This window comes from Aptenodytes patagonicus, chromosome 3 (genome assembly GCF_965638725.1).
Source record: "Aptenodytes patagonicus chromosome 3, bAptPat1.pri.cur, whole genome shotgun sequence".
In the NCBI taxonomy this organism is placed as follows: domain Eukaryota; kingdom Metazoa; phylum Chordata; class Aves; order Sphenisciformes; family Spheniscidae; genus Aptenodytes; species Aptenodytes patagonicus.
The window spans coordinates 66,668,827-66,696,391 of record NC_134951.1 but is presented as its reverse complement, the minus strand read 5'-3'; the positions used below and the strand labels follow the sequence as shown (position 1 = coordinate 66,696,391).

Sequence of the window (27,565 nt, the reverse complement as noted above, 5' to 3'; positions counted from 1 at the left end):
CTGCTTGATCTCAAAAAGTACAAAAAAATTACCTTTATTGTAAGTCTGCACTTAAGATCATTAATTACTGATTCAAACTTAATACCTAATAATTTAGGCAAGTATCATTTATTAAAAAAAAAAAAAATCCTCTTAAGTTGGGTGAAATCCAACAAGAAAATATATGCTGAGTGACTAAATGCACTTTGTGCTGCTCCCAACTGTTGTACCACAACAAAGATAGGCTCTTCTCCCATTCATGAAAAGTTTTCATGCAGAGGAACAGGAATTTCCCAGCGGAGGTGAAGTGTTCTCAAAACCATAATGCTTCTCTGTCCGTCGACCCTTTCACATCACCAGAGTCCGGGTGGGGAAGGCGGCCATGTACTTGCGTGCCTGATCCGTCAGGGCCATCTGATCCTCGATCTTCCCGCAGGACGCTGACTCCCAGGCGTTGTTCAGATGCTAAATTAGAAGCAGGCAGAGAGATTTGGGGTGAATGTCATGTGATGTATTCGTAGCCCCAGCTGAAGCTGGGCCCGCTCGCGATGACGTGTTGCATGAACACACAGTAGGATGTTGTCCCGTCTCCAGAGAAACAGAAATCTCAACACAACAGGCAAAAAAAATTATCACCCCCACTTCTCAGGTAGCGACTGGAGGGGTGGGCAGACCAGACGACCTGCAGAGGGGCACACCACAACAGCCAGGATCCAAACCTCCCCACTTCTCTCTCAAAGTGTCTTCTCTACGAGGCTGTATCTACAGCCTTGCCTTTAATCTTTCCTTTCCGTGAAAGGTCTAGAAAGAGAATTTACTTGCAGGTGGACTTTACAGTCAACAGGGCACAGACAGGTTAAAGCCCACAGTTACAATGTTCAGCGCTATCACCACACACAAATTCCTGCTGAACCTTCACTCTAGAAATACAGCTGCTCTGCCCCTGCGTTCCCTAAACGAACCTGACGATCTTGGCAGCCTGACCACCGCTCACAAAAGGTCCGGCGCTCAAAGCTGCTTTCACCTGTGCGCAGCGACTAGCACGTGCCCATTAGCAGAGCTCCTCCTCAAGGGAGAAGGGAGGGTGGGGGGGACAACTCTCAGCAGAAACAGCATTTTAATTATCGTGTAAGCCATTTCACTTCTTGTGGTATTTATGGAGGTTACAGACACCATTTAGTATAATGTTAAAGTGAGATAAACATATCTGCAGAGGGCTGTGCACACTGTATTTATTTACTCACTACACATGTGAGATGTTTCTCATTGCCTTGAGCTATAAACAGTAATGAAATTTCAAAGCTCCTGGAATTTACCAGTATACACACACATTTACACACACTTATTTTTTTTCTGTTGAAGTCTTTCACTTACTCAGTGCGTCTGCTTTTCCACGTCGAGATACTCACTAAGCTCTGAATAAAAACTCTATTATTATATGGAGCTAGTTGCATGAATACCCTGCATTCCAAAAATGCACGACTGTGCTTAATGGAAAGCTGCCTGCCAGCGAGGAGATCCCAGTACTGTTGAAGATTGGGAAGGTCTACACCCAAGATCCACCAACAAAGACAAGTCAGGAGAAACCCTTTTCTATTTTCCTCTGCTTTCAACAAGGATCATCTTTGCAGTTCAAGATCTACACTGCTCAACGAGATGGCCAAAGCCTTCCCAACGTCTAGGACACTGGGTGAAGCATAATTTAGCGGACTGCAAACCGCCTGCTAAGAGCAGAACTGTCCCGGCATGCCCATGGCTCTTTATGCTGCTCCTTCTAGTTGCTAAGTGTGCAAGAAGATCCTTAAATTATTCTCTGGCCTAAATGTTTAGAGAATGCTCTTCTGACTGTAAACAGTGTTATCTGAGACATATGGATAGTAAAAGGCTGGGCAACATATGAAATACAGATAATTTCTCATAACGTGCCCTAATCAGGGCACTGGTACAAACACAGGGACCGAGGTTCCCTGCCTTGGAGGGCTTACAGTCTAAAAGGGACAAAACCAATGGATAAGTAAGCAGCGTGGCCAAGATGAGGGCAAGCATGTTAGTCCTCTGTAAACTTCTGCTGGGCTTCCCTAGACACAGCTTTCTCTTCTCTGTAGACAAGTTCCAAATGTTGTCTCTGCTCCTGATGCCTTTTTGCAGGCACAGCTCCCGCTGAGCTTCGGTGAGAGTTCCCCGTGTGAAGGAGAACCAGGTCAGGCCTCAAATCATTAAGTTTCTGCAGCTTTTTGTGGGAAAGCCGCCATCTGTGAAGTGAACAAACATGCCAGACACCTCTTTTCTAGAGTGGTTCAACCTGGGCAGGCTGTATACCTTGTGCTGTGGCTCAGCCTAGGGCACACGCCACAGCCAAAAAGCAGGTGTGACATACTTTCCGCATGCCGCAGACATGCATGCGACACGCCACAGCTTCTTTCATGTTTTGGTTAAACAGCTTCCAGGGTAACTTTTTCAAAGGCACCTACATCAGCTGGGAACCTACAGCCTCCTGTTGATCCTCAGTGGGACTCAGGCACCTGTGAATATTTCACACTATTATTTTAGAGGTATTTGCATCAGGGACCAAATTAATGCCTGGTACAATGCCATCGGATTTACTTAGAAGTCAGATTTGGTCTGCACACCCCAAAAGCAGTTGGTAGTTCCAGAATATCCGTCATTTCAAAGGACAAAAATATGTTTCCAACCGGTATTTCCCCATGATCTCCCAAAGCTCAAATGCACTGCTCTAGACAAGTGAGATCAGCAGTCCCCTAAATAACTGAAAACATGTACGGAAAAGTTCATCTGTCACAGTATGTCAATTTTTAAAAAATAGAAGTAACTTCAGGCAAGGAGTGTCCCGATTTCATAAATTAGGCTTAATTGTTAGCATCTACACTGAGCTCTTTGTATTAACAGCCGTGTGCTTAGAAAAAATAATAAATCTGTATCTTGATATCTCCAACATCTCAGCAGGCTGCTACATGTCACTCATTCCACTGAAAGCCTGGTCTTCATTTAACCTGATGTCAGCGCAGCAGAAGCCGCTCAGGCAGGCAGTAACCCTCTGCCCTCCCTCCGGGCTGGGCTGCCCCAGCGCCCCGGGGAAGCGCTGGGCAGCAGACACAGCAAGCGGCAGGAGGATCAGCTAGACCCCTGACTTGAGCCTGCTTGAAACAACTTACTCAAGTTTTGCCGAAGAGACAGCGCCCGAGAATCTCCCCACGGAGTTTTGACCCTTGTATTATTTCCCCAGAAATACATTACACTATTTTTTTTCCTCTTCTGACAAATTTATAAGAAGAGACTAACTTTGCAGTCTCACTGACGGTGGTGAGAGCTTTCCTCCAGCAAAGAAAGCAGAATTTGACCCGAAGCAGTATATTTACTAAAGCAGTATATTTACTAAGACAACTTTCAATTCTATCCTGGGGAACTCGGATAACATTTAAAGTGGGTATTTTTAATAAACATTTTCTGGCTGAAGCCTTGGCTCTCAGCAGCCAACACAAGACAAAGCACAATGCCTCTGCCTTGCCAGCCCTGCAGCGCAGTGCCGGAGGCACGTGTGAAAGTCATCCTGACAGGAGAAGTTTTACTTCCCTTCTTGGCAGGGAGCGCTGGGTCCCACGACCCAGGCAGAGCGCTTTGCTGTCTCTAGGCACACACAGCTACGGGAGCACTTAGTAAAAAGGGAAAAGCACAACGCCTCCTTCCACGCCAGCACCGCAGCGAATATCGACAGGGCTCTGTTACAGGAAAGTGGCAGCGCCCCGCAGAAAGCAGCACTTAGCAAACGTATCAAAAGAGAAGAGACCCGGGCAGAAAGGTAGAGGTGTGCAGGAGAACAGCACAGAAAGCAAAGTCAAACCACTCCTTTTGCAGAATGCTCACTGCATCTCCCCTATCGCATTCAAAGGTCAAACTCTGCAAATCAACAGATGGAAACACAAAAGCTTTGTAACTAGAAGCCAAAAGGCCTCACCCGAAACCCACCGAAATTGATGGGCATGTTTTCATTGATTCAGTGGATTCATCCCACTTAAATTCAGCCATCTAAGAGTGAAGTGTTCGTTTTGGCACCTAAATCCCTAGCCAGTGGGGAAAGAAAGGGATTTCCGCAGTACAATTCATTCCATATATTTTTTTTTTATTGCCTCAAAGAGCGGGAGACTGCTCTTAGTTTTGCTGTCAATTAAAAGAATTTAAGCCTTTTCAGCCAGTACTTCCAGCTGTATTTTTCTCCTCCACACACAGCAGTTTTCTCTCTTTAAGTTAAAACAGGGAGTAGGGGGGAGAAGAACGTATACTACTATGAGTTCCCATAGGATAAAATTACAGACCCATGGTACAATTCCAGCTATGTCATTCTCCCTGGCTCGATTTTTTAACCTCAGTAATCCTACCAGCACATCCTTCTCCTGGCAGCAAAACTACCTTACTTATCCTGTAACGTGCCTTCAGCTGCCCTCAGGCAGATGTGAACTGTAAACAAACTGTCAAAGCTGTAACTGGGATATCCAGTTAAAGCACTTTAAATAAAAACTTGGACCATCTAGAGAAAACAGACCAGAGTAAGGAAAGAAAAGACTGTGGAAAGGTGCTTTTCTAACAGAACTAGTCCTTCTGCACTCGGAGGCTGGACCGCCTTTTCATGTGCTGTCTGCATAGCTTAAGAAAGCTCCTGCATTACGACACCTTGCCTGTTCGGAGTGGATGCCAAAACCAAACGCTGCTGCAGTCCTGCAGTACCAAGTTCCCAAACTGATGGAAGTGTAGTAAAAATCTTTGGGCAAAGAACTGTGTTAGAAGACAGATTTCAAATCTCCACTATGCTGGCAGGTATCTTCAGCAACTCCAGCAAAGTTATTGGTGTTACATACATTCCCATTAATTTAACCAAGTTGTGCTGGCATTTAAAACAAGAAAAAGCCAAAATGTTTAAAATATTTAGAAGGCTCAGGCTATTAGAAGGTATCTTATCGTGTTTCTCTACTGCAAAAAGCTGGATTTCTTGCCAGTTTTCCCTTAGATTACACAGTATGGATAATTCACAGAACATGCCACTGAAGAGAAGGCTTGCAACAGAAATGCAGTACTCCTTCTGAAACAGTAAAACTATCAACGCTCTAAACAAAGCAATTTCACAGCAGAATACGATGGGTATCATGCAGAACAGTACGGCTTTCTGTTCTGTAAGGATGCAGAACCAAGAGAAGCCTTTTTACTGATCAAGACCAGACATTAGAGACACACTCAAGTGACCATAAATGAATTCTACTTCATTTGCTAAAGCAGAGCACTATTTCTGCTCATGTTGCTAGTTCTCCTCTGGGGCATGGGACAGCCTTCTCCTAAACTCGGGGGCTTCCCCAGTTGCTCAGAAATACAGCTTGCTAAATGTGAGAGAGTAAGATGGTCCAACTTTTCAGCTTTTATTATAAGCCTGATACCAGAGCTAGAAAGAGCTATTTGGTGGCACTTTTAAGAGCTTAACCCTGAAGCCCTTACTCAGACAAAACTCCTGTTCTGAGATGTATGAGCTTTCCAAGTAAGGCTAATGGAAGAGATACGGAAATGGGCTAAGCACCTGCAACTCACATTAGGATATTCAGCCCCTTTCCAGTTTTGTCCTTAAGTAATTTTTTTTATTCACGGATCAGAACACATTGCTGCAAATGGCTGATAGTTAAGCTGCCACTTTTCTTCTTTCTGAGAGACCACTGCCTGCTCAGGGCAGCTGTAACTCCTGATCTGTTTGCAACCCAAATTCTGCTGCCCTGGGAGGAAAAAATGCAATGACTGGCCTGTAACTTCAAACCTCCTTCTGCTCCCTCAGCTGTGCCGAGCACAGCTCCTGTACACGTCAGCCACTGGCGAGAGAAGGGACAACACAAGTGAGGGAAACCCACAGGGCTACCTTCCCTTGCTGTGCAAATCTTAAACCTGCCGGGGCTTGAGCACAGCGTGCTTCCCCCTCTCCCTTGATTAAACAAGGAAGAGTATGAGACTTTGGGATCTTCTTGCCCCAAAAAAAGCCATGGAGGAAAACCAGAGAAAGTCTGCTGCTGCAGAAGAGCATGCTGCCTCGCCTATACATTTTGTCTGACAACCAGCTGCAAATGAAATTCCACATTTCACTTTTTAAATGGAGAAAATTAAGGTTAATGACAGCTCACACTCTTGAAAAGGTTAACTAAGTAACTGTTTTAAAATCCTTTAAACTTACTCTTTAAAGAAAATAGTTACATAAACCACTGAAAGTCAGGAAATTCAAACTCAAACGTGTCAGTCTGTGGTTAAAAAATGGAAAGTGACAGGAGCTAGGGGTTGAAGAACATTCTCTTTAGCTTGCAGGGCTTCTACCTTGTGTTGTTTCCTTTGTTACTGGGCGAAGAAGATATCAAAGCAGTGCTATTTCTTAAAAGGTTCCATTTCATGGTGTCTTTTGATAGCCTGCAGGGTTAGGTGGATGGTCTGTGATTTAGCCTACTTTTCTATCTGTTAAAATGTCTATGTTAGGAGAGTCTGTATTGTGTACTGCTACTGCTACGGAACATGAAATAAAACATAACTTTTACACAGGAAGGGCCAGAAACACAGTTTTTACATAACCTCTTAGGAGGCACTGTTCAAGCAAATGCTCAGTACAGATCATCAGTTTGCCTCAGTAAGGGCTTCATATGTTATCCCAAAATCTTAACCCTTGGAAAAGTTCCTAGTGAGGCCAAAAACCCCCTACAGTGAAACTAAGTATTGTTTGAGTGACAAAAATATAGGATGCAAAAATAGAGGCTGTAACTAACTCCATCAATATACAGCAGAAGTATTTGGGATCCATGCAATGGAGTGTAAGAGTAATTCCACCCCAAGGCAACACATGGGTTTGGTGAGACATCTCCTATTCCTGCCAGTAAGGGAATACCCAATGTGCAGCAGGATAAAAAAGCTGGCTGAACCTTCATACCTTACCAGAAAGATCCTACACACAGCTGCCTTTACATCCAATGTTTTAGAGGCTTAACCAGGGGACCAAATGTGGATGAAGCCCAAACTCATCTTGCGTTTATGAAGGCTTTTTCTCCCATTGCTCTAGTGCAACACCGATACCACCACATTCCCAGTGCAGTCATACGCAGCTACCTGACCTCACATGCCAAATGATGCGACATGCTGTTCCTCCTAAGTGATGGTGAATCATATCATGCTATCTGATATGGTCAGCAACTAGCATTTGCTAAGTTGCATATGATCAGTTGTGTGTCCAAAATGCAGTAAAAAATATCCTTAGAGATTGCTTTGAACATTTGTTACTCTTGCCTTCTGTGGAATTTAACAGCAAAACAATAAGTAATCAGGCACTTTGGTGAGCTTACTGCTAGCCAAGTATCTTTTTCTTTATGTAAATACAGTGCAAATTATTAAACCAATGAAAAATACTGCAGGCTGGTAAACATGCTACCTCCCTCTTATTTAAGTTCAAATTTGAAAGAAAATGGAATTTTAAGAACCAAGCTTATTAAAAAAAAGGTAAGCTTAGCGCTCTCTTTCTTCTCTTCCCTCTCCATGCACACATCCCAAGGTGCAGAGTGCGCTATAATTCTTACTTGGACTGAAGTCAATGAGAATTTACCTAAGTAAGAACAGCTGGATCAGGCCCAAAATATTAACAGCAGCAATGTAAACATACGCAGACACAATTAAATCTCACCCAGATGAGTTCCCTCGTGCTTAACGTCTACCTGCATGGAATCAATAGATTTAGTCCAGTGTTTGTGTGTGTGTCAGTGTGTGTGTGCATGTATGTGGGCGATATACCAAATTATAAACTTGAAAGCATAGAACAAGAACATGCTAGAAACCGATCATGCACAAAATGCTACCAGTCAAAATCAAGCGCAAACGCTAACATTTTCAATTGCTTTGCACCCTTTAGACACGCTGAGTCCTCATCACAGACGGCTGGCTCCACTGGGACGGAGGGGTAGAAGCATTAGGGCAGAGCAGCAGCAGTTTCTGGCATGAAAGAGAGCCAGACCGCCTGTCCTTTCTGAGCTGTACGGGGCCAAACTCCCCGCTGATGTGAGGCCAAGCAAGTCTTACCAGGGATGAAGCAGATTTTCCCTTTTAACCATGACACTAAGTCCAATTCAGAGAGCACAGCGATCAGCAGACAAGACTGCATTGTTATAAAAAGTCTGTATTTCATTCTGAAAAAGCTGTCTGTGCCATCATCACAGAAACCTCTAGCCTCATTCTTCATTTAGAATTACATTTCAGCTGAGACACTCAATATTTCTTCATCAGCAGAGAGAATAATTTTACCTTCATACTGGTACACTGAGAAGCTGCATAGTAAGTATTCATTTTGGGGCTTTTTACAACTGCTTTTTCTTTCAGTTCAACACGTTTTAAACACTGAGATGAGTTGGGAAGTCATTTTTAACTTAGTTCCTACTTAAGGAAAAGTCATCTTTATTCAAACAATGAGAATACCTGACTTTTAACATGCAAAATTAAAGGCTTTTCCTGAGCAAGGGCTGAAGAATGGGATCCAGAATGGCCCACAAATTGACTCATGTAAACTTCCTGAACGAAATCAGTGTGAGTGAGGAGAGAAGGTTAAACAAGCCCTTTCATTTACAGCAGCTTGTAAAGAAATTATTTTTAGACAGCAGGAAACATAACGCCAAATATCAAAAGATCCTATTTTACAGGCACCTCAGATGCTTTGTTTTTATTACAGGCAGAGTGCAGGCAACTACCACTAACAGGACAACCCACAACATGCTCTGTTTGGCTACCTGAAAATGTTGCCCTAAACCTATGGAGGAGCCCAGAGTTTGGCTGGGATATGGCCCGGCGTCGGCGCGCTGGCAAGGCAGCGGGACCAGCAGCCTCCTCCCACGCGCCCACTGGCAAGCTCCAGCGACCTCCTGCAAAGCTGGAGCCCTGGGCTCCTTTGCCATGAGATGGTCTGAATTCAGTCCCTAAATAACTGCCCCAACCCAGGGGCAGTGGATCTTCAAACCCTCCTCTTAGCTGTCTACCACGGTGCAGCTAAGAAACACGGTTCATGAGGAAAGAGCAAATAAGCAATAGGGAGTGTGAGTCTTTGGCCCCTACGGGCACCCCCATGCAGAGGGGAGACACAACCCCTGCTCTCCAAAGCTGATTTTCATCAACTGATTCTGCAGTGCAAAATACAAACCTACTCCCTGGCAAACTGCGCCCAACGGGGACACGTGTGAAATTTTAGTATCTCACTTTATAATGCCTGGCTAGAGATGCTTAATCAAAGCCATGTTTTGTTCATTCCTTCCTACTGTAAATAACCCCTAATGTAAGTTCTGGAAAGAGGGAGGAAAGAAAGGATTAGCCACGTGGACTATCTGTCTGAAAGTCAGGAACGATGGAGTTATAATTTCCTTTCTGACAGTGACTCACCCTGGGGAATGAGGCACCTTCCCTCAATTTGCCCGTGTGGAGAAGGGATATAAAATCATTTATTCACCTACCTTAAAAATACGGGCTGTGTTGGAAGGATAATTCATCATTACCTACACTGTGTTTTGTTCTCTGAATGACTTCTGTCCACAAGAGTTGACAAAGGGTCTGCTAATGACTTTGGTGGGCTTTGGATCAGGCCCTATGTAACAGCTATATTTTAAAGTACAGCAAATGTGTATGTTTGTTAACACTTGGAAAAAGCATAAATATGTAAAACCCAGCCTCACATCTGGCTTACATTAAAACAGCCGCACATTCAATTCCATTCAGAGATCCCAAGACGTACAACTGGACATAAGCATTACAAGGTCCCTTCAGACCACCGTTTACAACCACATTTCTGGTACAACCTCAGCCTGCGCTCAGGGAAAGGCCACCCTGGTGCTTGGTTGGATGGGCAATACTGACTGCACCTGCGCGGGCCAGCCGGGCAGTGCTAGAGTCTCTGCTCTCACCCCGAGGCCCGTGACAAGTTCTGGCCACCGCCACACCACCCAACTCTCCTGATCTCCAGAACAGCAGAGCTGCCTACAAGAAGCCTATAGGAAAAAGCCCCTGGCCCGCGTTAATTCTCAATCCTACCAATTTAACACTTGAGCCAGCTGAGTTAGAATGCCCCACACACAGGGCTTTGCCCTGTTTAGCTTCCTGGCACAGCTGTAGCCTCCGCGTCCTCACACTCCACAGGTAAAGTGAGATCCTCAACCACATTCATGTGAACGTTTCATTCTTCCATACTCAAAACTTAAAATCAGTCTGTGAGAAAGCAATATATATATGTACTTTTATACACAAAGGGTATTTTTATCAAAGAATAGTTACCTGTAGAGGACTAGCTAGTGGCCTGTTCCTAGGTACTGCAAATGTTTTGTGAAAACTACCATCCTCTTCAGACACAGGCATCTTTAAAATGGAGCTGGTAAGAAGATTCTGAACAGGAGAAGAAAACAAAAAGGGTCTTCAGTAACTCAAGAGAACAACCTGAATTTGAACATATTAAAAGCAAATTCAGCCTGACGGCAGAGGGTGCAACACCGGGCACAGCCACAGACAGCGCTCAGCCTGGGAGCAGCCCTCAGCCTGGAGTCCCTGGGACTTGGCTTTGCAGGGGCATTGTCACGTGCAAAGGTTTTTCATCCAGTGAAACTCCCAAGTGCAAGAATAACAGTAACGTTGAGGAGTCCTGGCGAAGCAAAGGGAACCATGCTTATGCAAGGTCTCCTTTGCACAAAACAAAACAGACTCTCTCTTTCTTTTACCAGTTTTAACTCCGTGACCTAGTCATTTCTATACACAGGTGCAGGCATCCTCCAAGTGCAGGCTCATTACAAAGACTGTGGGCTGCACAATGACTGCAACTTCTGCTACCTTCTATAGGCATTACAGTGATCTAATTAAGAGTGGGATTTTTATGCTTATGCTTAATATAAGAAAATGATATGGAAATAATGAAAAATGCCTACTTGTGAGGAAGGTCAGACAAAATATTTTCTCTCTTGCATTTAAGAACTGAACAGGGATGTAAAACAGCAAAATCATTTGGTGGTGTGAAAACTTGCACTTACTGGCACATCTTCCATAGTAGATGCATGTGTAAAGAGCTGAGTGTTCAGGTTTTCTCCTTCCCAGTGATTCGAGCAAAAAAAATTTCCAGCTTTATCTGTTGGAGACTCCACCTGAAAGCAGGAAAGGCACCATGATAAAAACCAGTTCCTAACTGACTGGAAGGAGATTTATCTGTCAGTTGCTTAATAAATTGAATAAATATTCTTCACAGCTGTGCATAATGCATGTTTACAGTACTGTCTTTTAGAGCACCCTTGCTCTTTGCAGAAGAAAAAAGTTCAAGGTTCTCAAAAAAAATCCCCACCTAATAAAACTTTGAATACTTGCACTCAGCGCTCTGTCAGTATTCAGGAGTTTAATCCCCTAGAAAGGATTGAGAATATATGTATTTTTAGAACTTTAGTGACAAAGTAATATAATGCAATGTCCTCAAATGTTCAGGTTTCTAAGTCACTCCATGGAGCTTTGTCCCCGTGGGGTTCTTCTATAGTTTTCACCAATATTAGAAAGATTCAATCCAAATTCCTGTCTAATTTTTTTTTCTTTTTAAGTTTCAAATGAAAACTGCATTAGAACAGCCCAAGCAAACCCCTGCTGAAAACAGTAGAAAGACTTCTATGGAAATCAATGGGAGATGAATTAGGCATGCCTAGTATACTATATAGAACCAACACTAAGATCTTGGGGCTCACATGAAAGAAAAACAGACACAGCTATTTAACAGAACAGGTATTGGTATAAGTTTCTCAGCAAAGAGTGCTGAATTAAATTGCCTCAGGTAACTTTGAGATTTACCTCTTGTTTGATTTTCTTCAGCAAAGGGGGTCCACTTTCATGTAGTCCAGCCACTATTGCAGATTCCTCCGACTCCTGCTTGATAACGTCCTGCAGATCTTCTACAAGATGAGTCGGAGTTTGAGGCTGAAAGGAAGAAATGTTATATCCAAGTCCCAGAACATCCCTCTGCACTAATATCAAAGCAACTTTTATCATTGTTTCCTTCTTACCAGCACCTTCAAAGGACCATATTTGATTTCCTGAGCTGCAAGTGCGTTTTTGAATGGAGTGGGTGTTCTTGGAGAGCTCTCTAATATCGACCTCTTGATTGCTGGAGTTCTGAAACTTTAAAAGAGGGAGAAAAACTTTAAAGGAACATGCTTGGAAATATTACATCTTTACAGAAACACATGCATACAGGCAGTGGCTGCTGTGAGACTCAGACAAATATTTTCCTGCAATCCTATAATCCATTTTGCTTTTCTGGCAGAACATCTGTTTAACTGTGATAAGGTGGAATGGCTTTATTTAAAAAACTGGTGAGTCTATATGCATGATTGTTCTGTATTAATAACCCACCTCCACAGTTATAAAGTGGAAGTTTTACTCCAAACTAAGAAAAATCTGAATGTGTTAGCAAACAACGCTGCAGGAAGCATACAGTGACCCAGCACTTTGGTTGCATGCAAACCTGAAGAAATGAACCCTTGTGAATCCGACAAGACAATGTGATAACAGACTTACACGTGATTTTCCTTCTGAGCTTTGAAAGTCTGGTCCCTGTGGAACGGCGTGGTAACAGCCATCTTATGGCCACACACCGGCGTGGAAGTTAGCGCAGGGTTGTCCAGGTTCAGGTTTTCGTGATTGGACGATGTGTTTAAGAACTGCAGGTAGGGAAAGGAAAAATCAACAGGAACATCCAGATTACAACGTTGACTTCTTAAGTTGATGTTACTGAACAAAAGAAAAAGAGATTATTTCCTTCTGATTGACATAAGTGATTCTCCTGACGCTACGATGCACGTAGGTGTATATGGGGTACCTGACTACATGGCAAAACAGTACTCAACAGTTTGGCTGGAGCACTCAGGAAGCCAAAACGAGCATTTCTAGAGAGGGAAGTTATAAAGAAAATGACACTCTGTTCCAATGAGAAACACTCTCCACCACTTTAAGAGCCACATCTTAAAAGCCTGATTTGGATTTTCTGCAAATAAATTTTAATTAATATTAAGAGCAGTGTGCCCAAGTAAGAACTGGGGGAAAATGTTTCCCCCAGGAAAAGGGCATGTTTCAGGAATAAACCCACAGGAAATGGGGCTAAATTCCACAAAGATCTATATAGGGAATCTAGTTGCTTTTAAGGCAGTGAATAAAGTGTTTATGACAGGAAAATAAATTTCCTATCATCTCTCTCAAAACAAAGTGCTCTGTTTTCACAGCACAGAATGAAAACTGCCACCTGTGATGGGTGCGTGGAGTGTTTTGGAATGGAAATCACTGGCCAAAAAGGAGGCAGCAGTATTAGTTTGGAGAAAATTGCTTTTGCACGAGTTCTACCTAGTAACCTAAAATGTTGTTTCCATTTCTAGTGTCTACAAATCTGTGAGCATCGTGGTATCCTTTATTCTGACAACGATTCACCGTATTACCTTCTAGACTCAACTTGCATTGGATTAAAATACACTTTATAGAAATATGGCATGTAAGAAAACACGGATTTCACTGGATAAATGATATATGATTAAAATACCTAATAGGTAATGGGAGATACAGTGGGAGATCATTACATGCAAACTTTTAGTATCCTTCATGAAATAGTGTTTCTCTGACTTCAAGGACTAAAGCCAAACCAAGGCAAAACCAACACAAACAGACAAACAAAAAAACCAAAACACTTTTAAATAGTGCTACAGCTGTGAAACAAAGCAACCATCAACAGGAATTTGCAAGTGCATGCCAGGTCATTTTAACAGGCCATTTTCCTCCTCATTCCTATTCCGCTCCACCCCACAAGGCCCGGGTTGAGCATGGCGAGCCGTGATTTGAATTTTCTGGTTGTTGTCAGTTTGTCTCACAACCTGAATGCTATTTAAATGCAGTTTGGGGTTTTCTAGGTCAATGAATCATACTGTAAGTGGACAGAGATGGAAAGTATTACAAATGAAATGTTAAACTCTAGTAGTTGAAGGAGTTAACAGCAAGAGCAAAGCAGGCAATCGTATTCCCCTACAAAAATGATCCAAATAAAAAAAAAAACCCAAGCCCCACAGATGAATTTAAAATAAAGAGAATCAACAGTTAGCTTGCTGATGATCTAAACTCAGCGGTGAAAACTAAGAGCAGTGAGAAGATTCAAACACGGAGTGAAATCAACAAGCGCAACGGTAATTAGTCATTTGTTCCAAAGGATTAGTTTCTAAATTGTTAAGGCTGGGGTGACTTTTGAGAATTAGTAACATCTGTGCATAAGTCTTGATCTACCTGCGAGGGAGAGAAGGGCAGGCTTTTGACAGGGGAGCGCTTAGGAGGAGTTGAGCTGCTGACGTCAGCTAGGACCAAGGTGCTACCGTGGCCACTGGCTAAGGGGCTGGAGTGCCCTCTCCTTTTGCGAAGAAGGACCCACGGAGCCTCGCTGCCCTGTGAGGCAGATAAGGACTTTGGTGAGCCAGGAGAGTCCTGACTCGACATGATTTTGCTCAGGTTTGTGATGGGGTGTCCTTGAGGTCTACAAGCACTGGCCCCTCTTTGCTGAAGCTGCGCAACTTTGCCTGAGGGAGCTTTGCTAGCCGAAGTGTCTGTGTCTTCAAAGAATTCAAAACTGCTGAGATCACCCCATGATGAAGGATCCTGAAACAACGTGGGAGGCACGGAGCTATAAGACAGTGTATAGTGCCACCTCATGAAAACACAGCGCTAGGATATGCCCGTAACCACCACCACCACCAAAGTCCTTCCCAGTTCAATGCAGCTTGACCCTGTTTATTTAAGTAGTAACACTGTGAATGCTTATTTGTGTTTTCAGTATATACCTTGATCACATCAAACTGTCTAACATCCTAGTAGTGCTGCTGGCAACTGAGTCCCTAAAGAAACAATGAGTCAAATGATGTCCTTACTATCTACTTGCCCAGGGTTTTCTGCTTGGTATGAAGACAGTGCCTTTCGCTACCAAAAAATGTGTGTCTTGGGCTCTAAACCAAGACCGGTCCCCTCCTAACCTGCATGCCTGCTCTGGACGTGCTGAATGGGACGTGATGCTGCATGAAGCAGACATCTCTGCTGCTGAAGGAGGGTGCCACCAACAAACGTATTTCAATGTGCCACTTCTGTTACACATAGTATCCCAGAGACCACGATAAGAAAAACCCATGTCAATGTCAGTCAGCTACTTGGCATTTAAAATGCGTGTTTCCAGTTCTTCACATATGACAGGGCAAGTTCCTTAAACTTTGAGAAGCAGCTATTGAAGCTACAACAAAATCTTTTAGAAAATGATGCAGATACATGAGCAGCCACACATAAACCTACAGCATGTGTCACTTCAAATATAAAGAAGTATCATCTCATTGTTTCAAATCTTTCACGGTGTCTCTGATCTTGTTTTAAGGAGACTTAATATTGAGAGATCGTTTCAAGCTCCTATTGTGCAGTTTGCTAAAAATCACACTCCCATACCAAGATGTAGCAGGAAAGGGAGAAACCCACAAAAAGCATACGCATCCACACTCGAGGGCTTCATTTATGAGCAGCCGCGTTTTGTTATGTCAGAAGCTAAGCTTCAGATCTTGTAGCAATTAGAAGTTACTTGGAAAAAAAAAGAAACACATTTAGGACTGTCCCAGTTCCTCTCCCCTTACTCCTTGACCACGCACGAATCCACCTGAGGCGGCAAGTCTACTTACGGAGTCTATTAACTGGAGTGTTTCTGCAAATTCTAAGAGATTCTTAACATTATCCAGGATGTTGCTCTGGTGAACAATCATGCACCGGGCAGGGGATGCACTTTCCTCAGGTAAGCAACCATGATCCACCGGTGGAGATGGAGTACAGTGGTGATGTTCCCCCAAACAGGAAACGGGTGCATTGTCACCACTGGTCCTGGTACTGTCAGCAATCGTGGTGCTGTGCCAGCCAGGGTAGTTTGATGTGTGGTTCTGTGTCTAAAGGAAGAAGAAAAAAAAAAAGGAGGGGGGGAAAAAGGCAGAAGGAACTTAGCAATGAAATTGCACAAGGTGTCAGATGCCACTGGAGGAAAGATAAAAGTAGTTGCATCATCATCTAAAAGCTTATGCCTATGAAACAATTGTCAAGATGTTTCCTTTCATCAGTGCAAGATCTCGTTTTAAGTAATATCGGCATTGTATTTGTTATCCCAAAGTTACCTCATAATTTACTTCCAGGATTATGAGCATATATCATTACTAACACATAATCAATTCATACTGTGTTACTCCAAAAGCTCAAAAAGTGTCTGCAAGTCATTTTCTGTGAGAAGCAAGAAACGGCAGGATTTCCCTACTGAGCGCTCAGCACTGTAGAAGGCTAAAGGGTTTAAGAGTTAGAGTTGCTTTTGTTTGCTTATCTCCTTTTCTTCTTCTATCCCTGTCTAATGCTACAGCTTACACCAATGCAATGAAGAGGCTGTCAAATCAACGTGGTTAGGAAAGCAGAAGAACAAATTAACAGAAGTTTCTTTCCAGTGTGATCATGCAACAGAAGAAGTTGCAAAACATTAACTAAAGTTAAAAAGTGGCCAAACTAACGTATCATGCATGCAGTTGTTTTACTATTAATTTAAATATTACCCAAAAAAAGGATCTGCTGGCTATCACCTATCTTCAAAAACGATTTGGGGATTCTTGGCTTTGGTGATGGTGTTAAGTAATTATGTAAGGGTTTTTCACACATTAACATCCAATGGCATATACAGCGAAGTGTGAGAATTCAGTAATAGCCAGCATTTGCTCCACACATGCGGTTATGAAGAATCTAACATTATTCGGAGAAGTAAAACAAACTGTCAAACATGCACCAAGTCTGAAGCTTACAAAGTGTATAAAACACAGCTGAAGGAAAGAATACAACAGAGAAGAAAAATCTAATGTACAGGCACTACATTTTCATCACATGAACCATTGCACACTTTCAGAAATGCAGATCCCATTGATTTATGATCTGTGGGATTTTTCATTTTCGTACAATCATCATGTTTCCAATATTACATCACGTTACAGAGCCCAGCCCTGCTCCCACTTTGCGAAGTAAAATACCTGCAAATTGTTTGCTTTTTTTTTTCAATAAAAGAATTTACGAAGCAAATACAGATTATGTATGTGCTATGTTTCATCCTTTTAAAACGGAAATATAGAGCCTTGATTAGTATCGAAGGCAGAGGGGGAGTAAAAAGTTAAAAAGACAAGCACTGGGGTAATGCTGCTATCCCTCCATCCAAGCACACAGTGACAATCTTACTGGTAATGCCTGCTGCCCTTTCAGTTCATTCTCAGTCGACATTAGTAGCAACTCTAATTCCTTTATTCGTTTTTCTTTCTCAGGGTCTTCATCATTATAGTGTCTCTGAAATTAAGAGTTAAGGGAAAAGAAAAGATAAAGGTCTGATAGGATGTAGCAACTAAAATGCTTATGGCTTGCCGTCCTGTGGTTATAACAGCCAAATTAGACCCAAAGATGAAACAAATGTCAATTGTGTTTTCCACTACCAAAGTCCCTGCTGAATTTCAGTACAGACATTTGAAACGGAGAAAGTGAAAGCTATCACACCAGATGTCAACTACTGTGTTTTAAATCCACTTCAGAAGAAGCAATTATTAGCCACGTTAGAACTCCCCCACCTTCCCCATTTTCTCTCTTCGCCACACTTATTACATTAAAGTGCTTCCTTAACGTACGATGTCTGCATTTTGACTTATCAAATGTTTAACAAATTGACTCTTGAAATGAGGTTCAAGTTATCTACCTGAATAGCTGCAGCAGCTGGCTGAGGAACATTGACAATATTTACATGCAGTGCTACTGGATATGGGATCTGACCAGGGACCTAGGCCAAAAAGCAAAAGACACTAAAAGTTATTATTTCTATCATATTGTCTGCCTGAATTGTGAATTTGTGTTAAACATACTTTGGTTTCAGGTACTTAATATTTATAGTCCATGGAGATGAAACAGCAAAAAACCCAACAATGTTTACAAGAAAAGTAAACAGTTTTTAGGAATATGACAGTAAGCATTACAGAGGAAGAAAGAAAATTCATATATGAAATATCTACCCTTCCTGAATGAGAAAAGATGAATAATTTATAGATGCATTTGTAAGATTTTTCTAAATTGAAGTGAAAATGCAAAAGATGCAATTTATTATCATCTAAAACTCTACAATGTAACTGTCTGAAGCAGCAGCCTGTTTCATTATTAATCATTAATAGAAAAGGAATCAGATTAAAAACAATACTTGTTTACTTGGTTCCGACGGGCAACCCACAAACAGAATATTACTGAAGGGAACGTGGGAAATTTTGACATAGAACACAGAATTAACCAGATTCAACTGATTTTAAAGAAATGTAATATTCACCACTATAAAAACAGTACTGGAAACACGTTCACTGCTTACAAGATGTTAAAACCGCTGAACCCGATTCCACCACCTGAATGTCAGCAATCAACTTGAAACGTACATATTTTCATCACTGAATGAAGTCAAAGTCAAAGAAGTCCTCGCCTGACATCAAACACATACGAGTCCACCAAAACTGGGAGAAAACCCTTCATGCTTCCTGAAATCGGGTATGGCCAAATTGCACCCGCCTGTTCAACAAAGCAAAACAAAACAAACCCCCACGTTTTCAGGCGCTTACGTTTTGTGGCTCAGAGATGTGGTAGTAGGGGTAGTCACTGCTCAGCGGAGGCTGGCTGGCTACTGGCAGCTGTGCGGAAGGCGGGTTGTGAGCAAAGGCCATCAAGTGGTTGCTCTTCTGAAAGCCAGTGGCTGCTGAGGAGTGACAGGCTTTGGAGGACTCCTGCAGGTAGCCCTCCTGCTCAACCTTTCGGCGCATGGTGGAATTCCAGTGGTTCTTGATAGCATTATCAGTTCTGCAACAGAAAAACATACGTTGAGAAGTTTTAAAAACGAGCGTTTCCAATTCAGACAGATTAATAGGCAGGAAACTGCTGTTAGCATTTCTGTTTAAACCTTGAGCAGTTCTCTGACCTTCCCTCTGCCCCCACCTTTACAAATACTACTCTCAACTTCTCAGGGAAGATCCTCAGTATAAAAGGTAGGCAAAAAGACAAATGCGGTACGGTTGTTTATGTACTTTTTAAAGAAATCTCTAAACCTTAGGTCCTCAAACTGTTAAGAAATTACTAACTTCAGCTTCACCTCATTCCCATGAGGTGAGGTGACAGCAAAGGCTAACACCCTTTTGAGGCGACCTTGAAGGAGCGCCAACATCATCTTCCTAAGTCTTAATATTACAGTGGAGTTTTATTGTGTCTCATTGCTGGAAAGAAAGGCTGTGGAGAACAGCTGTGAAAAGACTAACTTCCAAGCAACGTTCCAACTGGCCACCTAGACAATGACAACATCATGCTATACACACAAATTCAGTAAACAAAGGTGTTGGGATTTTTCTTAGCTGCAGAAGAACTGAGATTCAAATTCTCACATACATGAGTCAGAAAAAGCACACTTATCAAGTCTGTGAGATTTTAAGAGTACGCTTAGAAACAGCTCCTCTATTTGAAAAAACATCACCACCACACGGTATTGTTGAAAGTGGTATCTGTTATGTGTGGAAGCTACAAAAAAACTTTCCAAGGGGTAATTCCTTTCTTGTTTTCTTCTAGAAAGTGAAAGCAGCCTAGGGAATGCCCGCTTAAAAGGCTGTCATGATCTTAGGCATTACATTTAGATCTTGAAGATGTTTCACCAAATAGCAGGAATAGAAACGCTAAGGGAAACCTCTCCCTTGCTTACATTGTTTGCTTGACTACACTTTATGTTGAGTCACTTTTACTACAGAGTGAATAAGACACTGAATCTCTGAAATTATACGCAAGCCATGCATAAGCTTTCAATGAAACAAGTATTTCCAGGATCAGAGTTTGAGGAAGTCAGTTTCTCCTGGTTTACACATGGATTTTTAACAGGTCAAAATCATCTGGATGATTCAGAAGCAATTACAAATGTCGAAGCAGCCTTCTCTTAAATCATTTTGATTAAACAGACTGGATTTCATGTTGAAGATATACCCTTAGCTGAATGTAAATTATGTTCCACTTGCAGAGCCTGATCCTGCCCTGTTAAATCAATTTAAATTTTGACAGTTGTTGCAAGCACAAATAAGATTGCACAGACATTTAGGAAACTGTTATGGTCTTGCTCTAGTTACTGGGGTTTTTTACCTATGGCAAACGTTAAAAGCATGTAAAAATAGCGTACTGTTCCTGTACTGACCAAACAGCACAGTTCCCCAGTGAGAAAAACGCACATCGATGTCACTGGCTTTCCAGGTTTTCATTCCAAAGTTTTTTGATTTATAAAGTGCAGCCTGAGGCAACCGAAACGGACTGCTCAGACCTGCAGCCTTTTCCTTTTTTCCTATTTAAGAGCTAAAGGTATATGTCATTACCGTCCAGGCAGCAACTTTGCAATTTCTGCCCATCTGTTTCCCAGTCTCTTGTGTGCCTGGTAAATAATTCTATCTTCCTCTTCTGTCCAGGAGGTTTTCTTCACTTCTGGATTCAAATGGTTGTGCCACCTCTCCCTGCACTGTTTTCCAATCCTTCCCTTCAAATGCTTAGCAATGACAGACCAGCGCTTTGGACCGTATTTCTGCACGAGTTCTATTACCTTCAAAGAAGGACATAAAAACTGCCTGTATTTAACGATGCATAATGAATCAATGAAACTTTTCCGTGGTGGAGCAATATTTTCAACAACATTTCTCAAAATTGCCACGGTAAAACTAACACACAATTAAGGTTCCCCACTTCCCGTTTATACTTTTACCCGAAAGGAAAAATCTGGTAATAGTTAAGGCATTTCTAGACTGCAATTTTACATTACAGTGCTGCAAAGCAACATCAATTAATTTGCGTAGAAAACTGAGAAAGCACTACACAAATACTGAGTATTGATACTGATAGGATCAGTCTGCCTCTGGCCATATTAGTGTTGGGACCACCAAAGTCTCTAGGAGTTTTGTCCCAACACATGAAATCCGCTAGTAAGGCATTAATCAGATGGAAAGGAAAACTGATTACCCTTTGATCCTCCTCTTTAGTCCACGGACCTTTAATAAGTTCTGGGTTTAGTACCTTCTGCCATCGGTGCTGGCACTGAACATCTGTCCGATTCTAGTGAAATGTAAAATATGCAAAGTAGATAATTCTTTAGACAAGATGAATGTAGAGTGATAACGCTCTTATCTAGGTACGCTTGTTCCCAATGTATTTCAGCTACGACTACTAAACAATACGGAGTGATACAGTAGGCCTGAGAAGAAGGTGCTCAACCATCACTTTGCTCACTGAACTAAATAATATTTCCATCGTTCCTACAGCGATGACTGTATCACCAAAACTACACAAACTGAATCTTCACCATCTGGCACAATAGCTGTCATGCTTTCACATGCAGTATTTCTACAACAGCCAAAGTGTTCACAAAACAATGATCTTCTAAACCATGCTTACAATTCATCACAGCTATTTTTTCTCTGTGCTGAGACATTTTGTTTCAGTGTCACATTGACCATCTACTGTGCAACGCCCCTCCAACCCCCATTTTTGCTTGTTTGATTTTTTCCAACCCTTTCTGAGAAATGAAAGGAAAATTAAGGTAAGGGTTTCCACAATATTCTAATTAAATTTCAGAGGTCTCCATCTGTGGAGGTTTTATATCTCCCGCAAAAATGTAACTATAAAGCAACCACTCCCCTTTCCCTTACTTGGAAACCCCTGATAAAGAGTTGTCGCTAGAAGTGGAAACAGAAACCAATATCCACTTACAGGAAGGAAATTGGCAATGACTTTCCAGTCTTCTGTGCCATTCTGCTCCACAAGCTTCTTCAGTTTCTCATCCTGAAGCATTAAAAAAAACCCCCAGACATAATCAATATCACAATCCCTTATAATGCAAATGAAATACATTAAAACAAAATTGCCTCCTAGCTTTTTATGCATCTATTTCTGCATCCTGAGTGAGGTGGTCTGTAGTCTTCTCATATTTTTAATTGCCTAAATCAGGAGATTTTTCTACTCCTGTGGATTTTGGTAGGTTCTTTACCGTGCTGCAGGAGAAAGACTGACTTTTTCTGTGCTGTTCTTTGACTCGCATTATACATTCCCATTTTACTGCTCAAAGCAATGCAACTGTTATTCTTGTACTGGATTTACAGGAGGGCATGGATGTTTAGATGGCAGGCATCAGAATAACAATGAAATTCAGTAACACTCAGGCACCCAGCTGTCTGAGGACCTCTGAAAATCACAGCCTTAAGCTTATATGTCTTGCAAGTAACGGGAGTTCCAGTAATTTGCTCGTTGCCTATTCGTGTACAATGAACGCACAATAAAACTAACGGCTCCTTTTTGCTCCTGATCACTGTGAGGGAGTTTTGCATACTCGCTATAGCAAGAAATTTGGCCCAGTATTTTTAATGATAAGGCCAGAAATACAGACCCTAAAGACAGAAGAAACCAATCTCATGTACTGGGAAAGATCGAGATAGTGTAAGACAAGCGAGACCTGCCCCAAGAGATAAGAGGAGGGGAGCAGCCCTACCCTTCCCCGATTAGCGCCTCCCAGTATGCTTCCAGTTCATGTGACAGGAAAGTGGCCACTGGGCTCCACGGCCATCCCTTCCTCCCAGGCCACATCACAAACACATCCACCTCTGTAAGAGCAGACTATGACTTAAAAAAAAATAAAAAATGCTTGCAAGAGGTGACCTGCCACTGTTTATATATCAATATACATTGTTAGAGGGGAGAAAGTAAAAACATAGCTTAAGAACTGTATTAATGTATTTCACAATAAACTCAAACCAGTTAAATGGCCACAGGATATCCACCTGGCAAAGGAGTTTGATACCACAATTTACCCGGAAAGTCAGCACAAGGGTACCGTGACTAAAATGCATCCTGACCTTCAAAAACAAAATACACCTTGAATGCTCAGTTTTGGGACTGCTGGATTTCTTTCTTCCAGCTTTTAATTTATTTCCACTCAGAATCATAATGCTGCGATTAAAGTGCAAATTTCACAAATGGCACAAAAGGACTGCAGCAGTTTCTGCCACAGTTGTTTGCTGCTGTGGGACACTGAACGTACGTCAGTTCTCACGTAGCAACCGTTTTCAAACAAAAAGAGGCAGCAGTAACAATCAAGCATTGCTGCAGGTGACTCTTAATCTGTTTCTCCAACAAGGATTACATGGAGACTCACATACCTGTAACGTAGACCTTGGTGGACATAAAAAAATGGTGTCTATACATTTTATTTAAAAGAGAGGAACGATGCTCAAAGTTAAATAAAACACTGAATGTAGCTAAAGGGTCGAAAACTTTGTCCTCATTCATATACATGGGACTGTCACTGAAGTTAGTTTGCAGATAAGCAACTTGGAGGAGAATGTGATCCACGCTGCTTACATGCAGGAGATGAATGAACTTGGATTTACCTCTTCGCGGGTCCACCTGGTTTTTCCTAAGTGACGTTTTCCGGTCCTAGGAAGCAGACCATCATAATCGTGGTCATACATCTCAACATCTTCTTCGTCATCATCACTACTATATATACTGCAGAAGGAAACACAGTGAGACACAGAGTGGAACATGAGGACTTGAGCTACTTAATTACAAAGCAAAAAAACCCACTACAATCCTTACAAAGGTTACACAGATAGAAGTTTTAAAACTTGCACAACAAGATTTTGTTCTGCATTCTGTTGTTCTAGTATTCTGAACTGGTTCTGCTGTTTTTGGTATCCACAGATACAAGCAAAGGGCTGGCAACCTTCGTATTACTGTGCATGTTTAGACCTGCTCTTACTGTTAGATCAGTGGTGAATTACACATTTGGCAAACTTTCAACCAATGAAGGTTTCAAATTAAAATACAATGTTTGGGACAATAAAGGGAACTAGAGGCTGTGTCCATTACACAAGTGCATGTACAAAATCTTTAACTCGTGCCGTACATTCTGAAAAATATTAGCGTTTTGGTATGTTTAGTAGAGCAGATAGTTACATCGTTCCCAAATAAAACAGACTGTGTATAAACACAAGAGGTTAACCAATAATAACCTTGTTTGAGAATATGGTTATGGACCCTATAGGTGAAGGCAAAAGTTTCTACAATTAAGTAAAGCCGGTAAGTGGTAGCATTAACATGGAATAAGCTCTATTATGTGCCTGCCATTTACGGGTCTGGACAGACAAGAGCCAAGGACAAGTATATTTAAAATCCTGCAACCAACAAATGAATGATTGAACCCTTTTATACTCTCCATTTCTCTAACTCAGGACTTTATTACCTCTACTCCATTTCTAAATGCCTCATACTGTTTTTGAAATACTCTGCTACTCACCTAATTCATGACTAAGGGATTTCCCCAGAGGCTATCTATGGGTAAAAAGGACTCTATTACTCTCTTCACAAACAGCACTTGCTCTACCCAGTTAACTAAAACTAAAAGAGAGTGTTTTGCAACAAGAGCTGTCTTTCTGGTGGGCAGTATTTTATTTTCAACTTTTAAATATGGGCAGCAGTTCTGACACTTCAGCTAAGAGATGATAACCGCAAGTGCTAGAAAGGAGACAATGTCATGCCACGAGACTAAAAACTGTGATATATCTGATGGTATGGTATGCTGTGGTATGTTAAGGTATGACTAAGACATTAAAATAAAGTTATTTTGCAATAAAATTATCAGGCATCGTTTATCCCGTTAACCTGTTTTCAGGAGATCACTTTTTAAATTAAGCAGCAGTGAAGCACAGAGACTGTTAGTCAAGCTGCAAACACCTCCAAAATGCAAGCTGTTAAACATATGTTCTTTTAAGGTACACTGGGCTAATCACACCTTACATTTTCAACCCTGTTTTCTGGCCTGTGGCATGTGCCATGAAAACTCTGCTACACGCAGGAAGTTTTCCGCAGCCTGCCGTGATGTGTGTGGCCTTCCCCGAGCCTCTGCCGGGTGGCCCCTGACTCACCCACCCAGCCCATCGCTGCCACCCTCCACTCGCCCCCGCGGTGCCGTAGTCCTCCAGCCCGCCTGGCCCCACGGTTCACTCCCTACTCCACGGCCCACATAACCATCTGGGGGAAGCACTGACTGAAGCTCCCACTCTGCACGCCAAGGCGAGTGCGCACCCCTCGTTTGCAGCTGGAACCTCCCGGGCTCCAGCAGGGCAGCAGCACACTTGAGCAAAGCCCACACGCTCCAGCTGCTGCGAACGCGGCTCCTTCCCCTGCTGCCGCTCAAAGTAGATTCACTTTTCTAAGTGACACACAGAGACAGCTGTGCGACTGCCCATATGCCAAAGGAAGCTCTGTGGCTCAATTTCCAAGTATCATTTTGAAAATGAGTTTCGCAGATAGTAAAAGCACCAGGTATGCATCCTTCAGTGACGCTTCCTACACGGCGACGTGTTTCAGGCACAGCAGAGAAACGCCGCTCCGCAAGGGCAGCAGAACATCCGCGGCGAACAGGTTAAAATGATTTAAGTGCGGTGCCAGTAATGTGACAGGTTTATTTAAATAACCGGGGCCTTGCTGGCACCGCAGAACTGAGCAAACCCCGCTGTATTACCTGTGCTCTCCAGTAGGAGAAAAGGGCCCTGGGATTTCGGGACGCTCGGCAGCTCCTTTAGCTAACCGGGCCCGCAGCGCTGCTCTAAAACTTTTTATTATCCTGCACCTCCGGCCGCAGCCCCCAGGCCTCCCCCGGAGCGGCGCGGTGCGGCGCTCCGCCCGGCCGGGACAGAGGGTTGGAGCCCCCCGCCCGCCCCCGCTCCCCCGGCAGCAGCGCTGCGCTTTTCGTCCGGACAACCGACTTGTGCAACCATACACGGGGAAAGAAAAAAAAGGGGGGGGGGGGGGGGGGGGAGAGAGAGAGAGAGACCGAGAGAGAAGGAAAAAAGGAGGGGGCGGAGAGGAAATGACTCGCTGCTGCTGCTACCGTGATTGAAGGAATTCGGGCACCAGCCCCGCGGGGCAGAACCCGCTCCCGCGGCAAAGCCCGCGCCCGCTCCCGCCGGGGCGGCCCCGCCGGCCCCGCTCCGCTCCGCGCCGCGCCCCGCGGGGCAGGCGGACACCGCGCCGCGCCGCCCCTGCAGCCCGCGCCGCCGCGGCGGGGCTGCCGGCCGAGCCCGGGGCGTCGGAGCGCCGTGTCCCTGCGGGAGGCGCCCGCGAGGCAGGCGGCGGCTGTCCCTCTCTTTCGGGAGAGACGGGCCGGGTGATTCATCGCCAGCCCCAGCGGCACCCCCGCTCTGACACCGAAAGTACGGCCCGGCGCTCGCCCAGCGGCCCGCTGCCTCCTCCCGCACCGCAAGCCCCTCTTCCTTAAAAAGAGGCCCCCCAAGTCCCGAGTGCCGCCGGACGGGGCCGGCAGCCGGGCAGGGAAAGGCAGGGCTGCGACTTTCTCCTCTGTCACAGCCCAGCCGACGGGGAGGGGAAGAGGGGAGGATGCCGGGCTGCAAAGAGAAAGAGAAAAAAGCCTCCACGTGTCCGACCCGCCGTCCCCGGCTAATTAGACAACAACCCCGCTCTGTGCGCCCGCCCGGCAGCGGCGGCACGGACGCGGCCACGCGGCGCTGACCCCCCGTCCCGTCCCGTCCCGTCCCGTCCCACCCCGTCCAGCCCGCCGCCCCCGGGGCGCCGCCGCCCCCGGCCCCTGGCGCGGCGCGGCGAGGCGGGGATCGCCCTCGCCCGGGAGCGCGGCAGGCGGGCGGGCAGGGGTGACAGCTCCGGCCGAGCGCCCCGTCGGACCCGCAGCCCCCGCAGCTGCCCGCCCGCTGTGCCGCGCTCCGGCATGTGCCCAGCGGCGCGTGCGGGAACAAGCCAAAGCCCCGCAGGGCGCAACTGCCCCCGCGGGGGAGAGCCGCGCTCCCCCGGGCGAAGGGGCCGCCGCTGCAAGGATAAATAAAAAAGAAGACGAGGGAGGGAGCCCAGCCCCCGCGCCCGCCGCCCACCTGCCGTCCCACCCCGCCGGGAATGAATGAATGAATGAGACGGGACGCGCTACCTGCAGCTGCCGAGCCAGCCCGACATTGTCCCGCCGTGCAGCTGCGGGACGCGCAGCCCCGCCGGGCTCCGCGCTGGCCCCTGCGGGCAGCGAGCCCCGGCCCCCCGCGGCCCCGCCGCGGCGTCCGGCAGGCGTGCGGCGCGGGGCCCGGGCGCCCCGTCAGCGGCGGCTCTTGCGGCGCGTCCCGCTGGGCTGCCGCTCCCCCGGCGGCTCCGGAGGAGGGGGGCGCTTCGCGCTGCGCCTGGGGGCCGGGGGCGGAGTAGCCCAGGTGCGCGGAGGACGGGGGGCCGCCCGCCCGCCGCCCCGTCCACCGGGCAAGCCCTTCTCCCGCCGCTGCCTTCCCTCTCCCCGCCCCGCGCCCCGTCTGACAGGCGCGGAGCGGAGCGGAGCGGGGCCGGCCGCCCCCCGCCCGCAGACAGCGGGTTACCTGTGCCGGGGTCTCCGGGCCATCCTCGCACCGGCCGC

General features: G+C 44.7%; 1 protein-coding gene across 3 annotated transcripts; it reads right to left on the bottom strand.

The window, feature by feature from the left end:
- Nucleotides 1-209: 209 nt before the first annotated feature.
- On the bottom strand, nt 210-27,565 carry MYB (MYB proto-oncogene, transcription factor). Of its 3 annotated transcripts, XM_076335503.1 has the most exons (16): nt 27,528-27,550; nt 23,532-23,649; nt 21,859-21,930; nt 21,112-21,204; nt 20,478-20,698; nt 18,702-18,936; nt 17,804-17,884; nt 17,299-17,403; nt 15,729-15,986; nt 14,308-14,673; nt 12,565-12,707; nt 12,051-12,165; nt 11,839-11,964; nt 11,043-11,153; nt 10,300-10,407; nt 210-444 (listed from the first exon to the last, which is right to left on the bottom strand). In XM_076335503.1, exons 1-16 carry the CDS (start codon nt 27,548-27,550, stop codon nt 328-330), a joined length of 2,292 nt encoding a protein of 763 aa, XP_076191618.1. In that variant the 3' UTR covers nt 210-327. The 3 variants fall into 3 exon arrangements, with proteins under 3 accessions (XP_076191618.1, XP_076191617.1, XP_076191616.1); XM_076335502.1 differs by lacking the exon at nt 14,308-14,673 and having other exon boundaries at nt 27,528-27,565; XM_076335501.1 differs by lacking the exons at nt 14,308-14,673; nt 17,299-17,403.

What these genes read in the sequence shown, in the direction of transcription:
- MYB (XM_076335503.1), bottom strand. Translation starts at nt 27,550, where the DNA reads ATGGCCCGGAGACCCCGGCACAG. An exon ending in GCAAAGTTGCTGCCTGGACG is followed by an intron (nt 18,937 to 20,477) that starts GTAATGACATAT and finishes TTTCTGTTGCAG; the next exon opens with AACTGATAATGCTATCAAGA. An exon ending in ACATCTCTGAGCCACAAAAC is followed by an intron (nt 17,885 to 18,701) that starts GTAAGCGCCTGA and finishes TTTTTGGCCTAG; the next exon opens with GTCCCTGGTCAGATCCCATA.